This window comes from Podarcis filfolensis (genome assembly GCF_964270895.1).
Source record: "Podarcis filfolensis genome assembly, chromosome: 1".
NCBI classification, from domain to species: Eukaryota; Metazoa; Chordata; class Lepidosauria; order Squamata; family Lacertidae; genus Podarcis; species Podarcis filfolensis.
This window is the reverse complement of record NC_139604.1, coordinates 23,858,680-23,868,434: the sequence shown is the minus strand read 5'-3', so window position 1 is coordinate 23,868,434 and position 9,755 is coordinate 23,858,680. Positions and strand designations below refer to the sequence as shown.

General features: G+C 45.7%; 1 protein-coding gene across 13 annotated transcripts in view; it reads left to right on the top strand.

The window, feature by feature from the left end:
• The window catches only part of ZNF385B (zinc finger protein 385B), a 203,038-nt gene that overhangs the window by 153,709 nt on the left and 39,574 nt on the right, over nucleotides 1-9,755 (top strand). For all 13 annotated transcript variants that reach the window (XM_083629808.1, XM_083629803.1, XM_083629811.1 and 10 more), the window contains one exon: nucleotides 360-470. In XM_083629808.1, coding sequence (XP_083485934.1) covers nucleotides 360-470 — 111 coding nt within the window. The remainder of the gene's footprint in view (nucleotides 1-359; nucleotides 471-9,755) is intronic.

Genomic DNA, 9,755 nt, shown 5'->3' with positions numbered 1-9,755 from the left:
CAACAAATGCAAGCTAAAGAAGCCCTACGTGTATTAAGCATAAAAATTCTCCTTTTCCTTCTCTCTCTTGAAAGGTGGCTTTAATTTTCTCTTTTCCAAGAGAGCAAAGAAACCAAAGTCCCTTTATGGCGGTCAGCATTTGGCATTCTACAATATTTGTCCATTTTACAAACTGCTTCCCATATTCACTTAATTGTTCGTTTGTTTCTGTTCGATTTGGAATGCTGTTCGATCCTCTTAAGAGCAAAGATTTTTTTCCGGGAATGGGTCTAATTTTCAGCTTTCCGTTTTCTTTGCTGCATGTCGTGTGAAACTGTAACTTGGATATTTTATTTTATTTCTTTATTTGCTCTCTTCAGATGGATCCGGTGCAAAAAGCAGTCATAAACCACACATTTGGTGTGTCGCTCCCCACAAAGAAGAAACAAGTCATTTCTTGTAATGTCTGTCAACTTCGCTTTAACTCTGACGTGAGTATCATCAGCTCTGTGTGTCTTCTTTCATACTGCTGCTTCCATGTGCTTGGAATAATTTTTTTAACATGTTCATCATACCAGTGGGTGGGGTGGGGGGAGGGATATGACCGCTCTTAAGTGGATCTTTGAATTTATTCAGCTGCTTGATGCGATGCCTTATAGTATCTGCTGGTTGTTAGATTTATCAGATTGCATGGGCAACCGGCAGGTTAGCGTTTCATGTTTAATAAGCAGGGACGGACAAATGCAGTGTGCATTTCCCTTGATTTTTCATCCTATACGACGAGCCTGTAGCCAAAACTGTTTTGGTGAGGGGCAGGGGAATCATTGCAGAGCGGAAAGAACATAAATACAGGTAGACTTGAAAGCTTAATGTCATTCCGCTGTATTAAATATTGATAAAATATACTTTTATGAACTTTAAAAATAAGGGCTTGCCAGTTTCCCTACCGCCTTTGTATTCCTCGGTGAGTGAGACTGGAAGGTGGGAGCAGCCCGGTTCCCCTTTTAAGTGAGTGATTAGGCAATATTCTGCCCACATGCTTTCCCTCATAGGTTAGGAAAGGATATTTTGTTTACGGGAACCTATAGCTTCAGGGAAGAAGTCTGGCATGTCTCTAAGAAGGCTAGTCCATTACAGTGCGCATGCACATCCCTGCCTACAACTCTTATCAGCTAACATCCTCAAAGGAAAGTAAACTAACCTCAAAGGAAAGTAAACTGTCTAAAAGTGGGTTGGTGAGCATTAGGTGGGGATGTGGTTACAGGGACGAACGAAGGCCTCTTGACACGCGGGGTGGGGCGTCGCCACATAGGGCGCACATGCAGCGTCGCTACATACGACGCATGCGCCGTATGTAGCGACACCGCACATGCACTATACATAGCGGTTGGGCGGCGGCGGCACTCCAGCGACGTACGGACGGTGCCGGGAGCCTCTGCTCGTGGCTGCAGCTGCAAATGGAGGTTCCTCTACATGCGGCTGTAGCAGTGATGGAGGGATCCCACTGCCGTCCATATGGCGCTCAAGCAGTGCCAGTGGCAAACATCTATGTACAGCGCAAGTGCGGTGGCGTTATATACAGCGCATGCTTGTGACGCTGCACATGCACATAGCAGTTTGCCGTCGGCGCCAGGATCCTCTGCTCGGAGCTGAAGCCGTGAACGGAGGATCCTCCACATGCAGCTGTGGTGGCGCAATGGCTGCTCACACCGCTGCGAGCCCCCATGGGGTGCCTTCTTGTCACCTCCCAGACACGGCACCACCCTTCCTGTTGCGACGCCACTGTGTGGTTGTGGGTTGTGTTCCTGTTCTGCATTTTAGGCCAGCCACACCTAGAGACAGTGTGGTGTAGTGGTTAAGAGCAGTGGACTTGTAATCTGGTGAACCGGGTTCGCATCTCCACTCCTCCACATGCAGCTGCTGGGTGACCTTGGGCTAGTCACACTTCTTTGAAGTCTCTCAGCCTCACTCACCTCACAGAGTGTTTGTTGTGGGGGAGGGAGGGAAAGGAGAATGTTAGCCACTTTGAGACTCCTTCAGGTAGTGATAAAGCGGGATATCATATCCAAACTACTCCTCCTCCTCCTCCTCTTCTTCTTCTTCGTCTTCTTCTTCTTCTTCTTCTTCTTCTTCTTCTTCTTCTTCTTCTTCTTCCAGTACTTTCTGTTTCATTTGCCCTCCATCCTGGTGTTCTGTTCTCCCCCAAGTGGCATCCCTTTGGCTGCATAAGGGCAGACCATTGGGCCAGGGAACAACCCCTAGTGGTGCAGCAGTAAAACTGCTCGCACATTCATAAAAGCTAAGCAGGGTCCTGTATGGTTTCCAATTGGATGGGAAACCGCCTGTTGAGATACCTGCACTGCAGGGGGTTGGACTAGAGGAGCCTTGCGGTCCTTTCCAACTTTACAATTCTCTGATTCTTATGAGTTTGCTGTTAGTACGTCGAATATTTGTTCTGAATAGGGACAGATGCACATATGTGCTGGTGTGCTGCCATGCCTTTGGTATTTTACTTGACTGTTGGAAATAATAATGAAAATAATAATAATGGAAATAATTGATGATGATGGAAATAACAATAATAATACAGACTTGGGCTTAATATGAGCAGGGCTGGACAAACGCTGGAAACATTTGAGAGCCTGTGAGTGTCTGTGGAATAGTTTTCCCCTCACCAGTGGATAACCTAAGCAAGCATCACACATCTGGGATTAGGGAGCAGAGCCTCCTGGCTAGAAGACGTGGATTCTAGGCAGAGCTAAAACTTGAAGGCAGAGCTTCTGTTTTAAGGACTTCTAGGTTTGTCCTCAGTTTTTTGAAGAGTTTTTTATGTTTATATAGGAGGCTCAAAACATTTCACTAGAACAACTCAAAACAATCCAAAAGAATTAGGGGGCAGAGATAATTACAATCCCTTTTCAACAGACATCATTAGTTTTCTTTGTGATGAATTATAACCTTATTTTCTTTGTTCGTATAAATACAACCTGGGCAGTGTGATCCTATGCATAAAATCAGAAGTAAATGTCAGATTGTGTTCAGTGTGTCTTGAAATTGTATGTAAGATTGCAGCTTCACAGTACTCTACCAAATAATTTCAGTCAATATGCATGTAATGCACGCACACGCACACATCGTGGTGACTTCAGTTTCTGTGAAGGTTCTGTGTAAGAGAACCCAGATCAAACAATCGATCCTACTCAAATAGTCCTCCTTTCAAAAAGCACATGAAATGAATGCCAATTATAAGTTTACATCTGATTAACATTTCCCTTCAGTAGTTAACCTCAAGGCAGCTAATTATCATGTGCAACACATTTAAAACATTATTACGCATATTACTGAAGATTGCTGTTGATGCTGCTTTGCTGTCATTAGCACAGGCATGACATATAACATAAAGAGCAAGCGTGTGACATTTTGAAATCAAAGGGCTTGCAACGTTCGCTTTAGCTTATTTATTTGTTAGCTTAGTTTCCAATCTTCCGTCCAGTTTGCAGAAAGTAGTTTGAGCCTCACAACAACCCTGCAGAGTAGGTGGGGTTTAAGAGAGGGTGACTTTCCAATCTGCCTGTGAGCGTCAGAGCTCAGCAGGAATTTCAACATGTCCATGCCTGAGTCTGACATCGTTGCTCAAGGCTAGGAGCCAATATGCAGCACTATATGGTGCCCTCCACCAGGTGTTTGTTGGACTACAGCTCCCAATGTCCTTGGCCATTGGCCATGCTGGCTGGAGCCGATAAGAGTCCACAACAAGGGGCATCTTGGAATTGTAGAGTTGGCAGGGACCCCAGGGGTTATTTAGTCCAACCTGCTGCAGTGCACACTGGTTATTTCTCTTCTAGCCATTTATACACACTGGCTGCTTCTTATAACTGCCTCTCCAAACACTTCAGCAAGAACAGCAGCTACGTCATGTTAAAATCCTGAATTCTTTACAATGCTGTTCAGGAACTGCATGTGGCTCTTGTCTCATTTACCTTCCTTGCTGCCGCGGGGCTGGCTCAACAATTCACCTCGAAGAAAGCATGCTAAAGATGTGGTTTATCATGTTTGGCAGCTCTGTTCTCTGAGGCCATTTAATAGTCTTCCCACTCCAAGCCAAGTTCAGAACCAGCTCAGGCTATATTAATCTCCTCTGCCTTTCTTCTAATTGTGTCCTTTAAACTCCCTGCCCACCACTCCCACTGGTAGTTTCTTGTTAATCTATTTATTATCTTTAACTTTTGGCTTTTGGAAAAGGGAGCAGAAAACACCAACCCCCAATTTTTGGTTCTTCAACGAAGCGTGATACTTCTTTCCCTGCTGATAAGTGACATATCTACCAGCTGCTTGCTCTTTGTATGATCCAGGACTCTCCCAATTCAAATCATGGTTCTGCCATGAATTCATTAGATGATTTTAAGTAAGGCGTTCTCTCTTTGAGTCTCTCATTGCACCAGGACACAATTCCCTTTGCATCCTTATTCTCTCCTTTTCACCTGTGAGGTCAAGGACTCCCTCTTCTGGACTTCTGTCACACTGCACCATGATAGACCACTTTGTGCATGCTGAGATGCATGACTTTTTACTGAGGAAGTTTTGGTGCTGATAACTTTACAATACTGCTAATAACTTGAATGGCTTGTGATAAGACGATATGTGGGTTCATGTCTCTAAAGAACCCACCTTTATGATGGCTTCACCTGTACCTGACTACTCGACTTGCAAGTTTTCCCCTCTTGGAATGCTCTAAATACCTGCCCACCTTTCTGGATTTTGTTTTTTTGAATCAAAACACTCCCATTTACTCATCCACTGATGCAGATTTATGGAACTCTTAGAGAAGATGGAAATGGAAATCATTCAGCCTTAACTCGCTATTCCAAAAGAGCTCTTAATTCACTCAGCTGCTCACCTCTTTGTTTCTTTGAGACTTTGTGAGCAGTTTCCTCTAGAAAGATCAGTGCACAAAGATTAGGGGCAATTATCAGTAATTTCAGCCATGCTGTCATGTCTTTTTTGGGGGGGGGAGTGGAAATAACACTATTGTCAATATATTAAGAAGTGTGAGAGGGCTGTCCCTACCATTAGGGAGAGTAATAGATTGTGGGTGTCACGAAAGGCAGCATACTGTTTAGTGATTTAATTAATTATTGCTGCATTTTTACTACTGTAGAGAGATGCTTGTGGGATTTTCCACATTGGTTGTCAGAAAAAATGCTTAGCACCATGCGCCTTGACTTGGAGAAAGGGGTGCCATTTGCTACTCCACCTGAAACGGCAAATTCTCTTTGGCCAGCCCAGACGATATCATGTACAATGGAAGTTCAGGAAAGGAGAAGACTTCGTTGTTTAGTCGTTTAGTCGTGTCCGACACTTTGTGACCCCAGGGACCAGAGTATGCCAGGCACTCCTGTCTTCCACTGCCTCCCGCAGTTTGATCAGACTAATGTTGGTAGCTTCGAGAACACTGTCCAACCATCTCGTCCTCTGTTGTCCCCTTCTCCTTGAGGATAAGACTGGATATGCTTATTCATGTCCCAAGAGTGTGTGATACTGGGAAGAATTATGCTGTATAAGCAATTGTAGGCACAGAGGTTGCTACTTCTCAAATAGCCATTTACAGAATGGCTTTCCACAAAAGATCCAAAAGCCTTTAGAATAAAACAAACATCAAGGTGAAAAGTCCTCCTTTTTCTTACTTTCACATACAATTCTTTCAACCGCATACACATAAACATAAAATCACACAAACCCTACTTGCAAGTACATCTGCTTGTGGAGACTTCCAGGAATGGAACCAGGAATTTTGCTATTTGCCATATGTACACATGAAAGTTCAGATTTTAGAACTAGTTAAAAGTTACACAGGTGTTCATTTTTTTAAAAAAAAATGCAATTTGCACTGATCGCTAATACTTCAATAAATGCCTGTATGTTGGTGTTGTATATTCTCTCTCAAGCATACAGTGGTACCTCAGGTTACATACGCTTCAGGTTACATACGCTTCAGGTTACAGACTCTGCTAACCCAGAAATAGTGCTTCAGGTTAAGAACTTTGCTTCAGGATGAGAACAGAAATCGTGCTCTGGCGGTGCGGCGGCAACAGGAGGCCCCATTAGCTGAAGTGGTGCTTCAGGTTAAGAACAGTTTCAGGTTAAGAACGGACCTCTGGAACGAATTAAGTACTTAACCCGAGGTACCACTGTACCATATTTTAGTATGCCGCTTTGAAAAGTAAACGTTGCCGTTCTTATTTGTATCACTTACAGCTGATTGAATTGATTTGGTGTCAGTTACCCTTAAACCAAGTCTTTCGAACGTGGATAAACAAATGCAGGGATATCCTTCTGCCTGCTCAAGTTTCTGTTTCTTTGCATATCGCAGATCTGCAGTTCTAAAACTACAGTAGCACCAAGTGCTCAAGGCTGCTTGTTTTACGGTGCAGTTGTGCCACTAGAGTCCATTGTGGTCTGGATTAAGGATGTAAATCTGTGCTTTGTCAAGAAAGCTGTGCACTGGAGAGGATCACATGTAAACATGTAGACACTGTGAGGTACTGGAGAAATGCAAGGGGTAAGCTTGTCTGCTTCAGACAAGGTGAGGGCCCACATTATGGAGTGCTCTTACACACAGAGGGGGGGACGGACAAAAACATAGAAAACTAGTTTTAACTAGCAAACACTGCTACCCTTGCTTGCATGCTCCCCAAAGATTGCCAAACGAAGCCTCCTTTTTGTGGAGTATGAAAATGATACTTCCTTTCAGCTCTGCTGTTGGAGGCTCAGGCGATTCTGGATTTTGGCATCAATGTTGGCCCTTATGGAAATATAACTGCCCAGGTAGGAAAAGTGATCAATATTTTCCTACATTACACCATTAAGTTGGATTTGTGGCGCTGTATAAGGGGTTGTTTTGTGCTTGTTGGTGCAGCACTTTGGCTTTTTGGATATTGAGCGATAGGCCATGCTTTGTTGAGTCCTTTATCTGCTAAGCCGCTATGAACGTTTGCGAAGACTTCTTGACATCACTGCAGATTAGCCATTGGTTCAAAGAGGCTTGTACAGTGGTGCCTCGCAAGACGAAATTAATTCGTTCCGCAAGTTTTTTCTTCTTGCGAGTTTTTCGTCTTGCGAAGCACGGTTTCCCATAGGAATGCATTGAAAATCAATTAATGCGTTCCTATGGAGACCGCCTTCAGACCAGGTCCGGGGACAGTCTGTCCCCGGACCTCTTCTGAAGGCTGGCGGGGGGAGAAGGACTTTTCTCCCCACCGCCAGCCTTCAGAACAGCCTTCTGAAGGCTGGCGGTGGGAAGAAATGCCCTTCTCCCGCCGCCAGCCTTCAGAAGAGTTCCCCCAGGGCTGCCTAGGCTGCGGATAGCAGCCTGCTGCCCCACACAAGGGGCGCTCTTAAGCAGAGCGCCCCTCGCGCGGGGCAGACATTCGCAGCTTGGGCAGCCCTGCAGGAGTTCCCTGCAGGGCTCTCCAAGCTGCGGATAGCAGCCTGCTGCCCCGCGCGAGGGGCGCTCTGCTTAAGAGCGCCCCTCGTGTGGGGCAGCAGGCTGCTATCCGCAGCTTGGAGAGCCCTGCGGGGAAGTCCTGCAGGGCTCCCCAAGCTGCGAATGTCTGCCCCGCGCGAGGGGCAGCAGGCTGCTATCCACAGCCTAGGCAGCCCTGGGGGAACTCTTCTGAAGGCTGGCGGCGGGAGAAGGGCTTTTCTTCCCACCGCCAGCCTTCAGAACAGCCTTCTGAATGTTGGCGGTGGGGAGGAAAACCTTCCTCCCACCGCAAGTCTTCAAGACAGGTCGGAAACAGAGGAGAAGCGCTGCGCACCTTCCCCTCTGTTCCCGGACCTGTCCTGAAGGCTTGCGGTAGGAGGAGGGCTTTCCTCCCCACCACCAACATTCAGAATGCTGTTCTGAATGTTGGCGGTGGGGAGGAAAAACCCTCCTCCCACCGCAAGCCTCCGGAACAGAGGAGAAGCGCTGCGCGCCTTCTCCTCTGTTCCCGGACCTCCCACTGCAAGCCTTCAGGACAGGTCCGGGAACAGAGGAGAAGGCGCGCTGCGCTTCCCCGCTGTCCCCGGAGATTTTCCTGTGGGCTTTCGTCTTGCGAAGCAAGCCCATAGGGAAATTCGTCTTGCGAAGCCGCTAAAAAATCGGAAAACCCTTTCGTCTTGCGGGTTTTTCGTTTAGCGAGGCATTCGTCTTTCGGGGCACCACTGTATTGATACTCAGGGAGCAAGACCAAAATTTAACCCTTTGTATAAGTGGATTTGAGAAGGAGTCCTTTTTTGGAGAGCATTACAATCAAACCTCAACTCCTGAACAGCTCCATTTTCGAACAATTCAGCTCCCAAACACCGAAAACCCGGAAGTACATGCTCCAGTTTTCGAACTTTTTTTGAAGCCAAACGTCTGAAATGGCTTCCGCTTGAGTGCAGGAAGCTCTTGCAACCAATCAGAAGCCACGCCTTGGTTGTCGAACGTTTTGGAAGCCAAACAGGCTTCTGGAATGGATTACGTTCAACAACCGAGGTTTGACTGTATTTATTTGCTTGCTACATTTATATCCTACCATTCCTCCAAGGAGCTCAAGGTGGCATACATGGTTCTCTCCCTTTCCATTTTATCCTCATCACAACCTTCATAAGAAAGGTTAGACTGAGAGACAGCAACATTCCCTAGATCAATGGCTGAGTAGGGATTTGAACCCTCATCTCCCAGATCCTAGTTTTTACACTGAAACCACTGTGTGTGTTCTCTCAGATACACCACTGGAGACAAGAGGTCAGGTTCCTTCAACACCATGTTGTTTCATTTACTTAACTCTTGGTGGGATCGTTTTGACCTGGCTTTTTTTCAGCTGGAGCTCACCGGAGCTCAGTTCCGGCCCTTCTCATGTAGGCGCCATTGCCATTATAAGAGAACAAGGGAAAAGTTCGTGGTGAGCTCACCTCTTTTTCTAGAAAAATAGCACTGCCTCACATTCAACTCTCACCTGTAGTCTGCACCTTCTGACTTGAACCTTCCATAGAGCTTCCCTTCAAAACATAGCAAGCCTCTTAAACATCACACTAGCTTTCACACCAAGTTTGCCTTTTGCTTCTCTCCAGTTTTGTGATAATTATGACATTTGTATGCATAGATAACGGCCAATTAATTAAACAGTGTATTTGGTCTTTTGGTGTTTCAATTGACTTTTTTTTCCTAAACAGTGGCAGCAACAACAAAGCCTTTTTTCTATCCTTTTCCCTTTCTGTGTTAAGTAACAGAGCAGGTCAACAGTAACAGAGCACGGAGAAAAGAATCCCAAATAGCTCAGTTTCAAGAGTGTACAGCTTTACCACCATCTGCCATATGACAGCTATCCTCTACAGCAGCTGTTCCGTCTTAGGCAGAATGTCCCTGAAACAGCTCTATAATGTCAAGTATCTAAAATACAGCTTTTCCAATCTGCAAATCCTGCTGTGGATCTCTATGCATACATCCACCAAGTTGAGAGCTGGCATTGTTGGCACAGAAAATGAAGACAGGGAGGCCGTGATTCACTGCCCCTTCCTGCCCACTCCTAAACACTTGAGGGGTGAACCCAAAGCCTACACCACCCCACTATCTGTTAGTAAATGCACAAGATCCAAGAAACGGAACTATGCTCAAATACTTAAGTGATACATCTGGCCAGATCCAGGTAGCTTATTATTGTTATTGTTTCAACATCTATGGACCTGAAGTTTTACAAAGGTCCCTGCACCAAGGGATATTACAATCCAAATATACACACAGTCTGAAA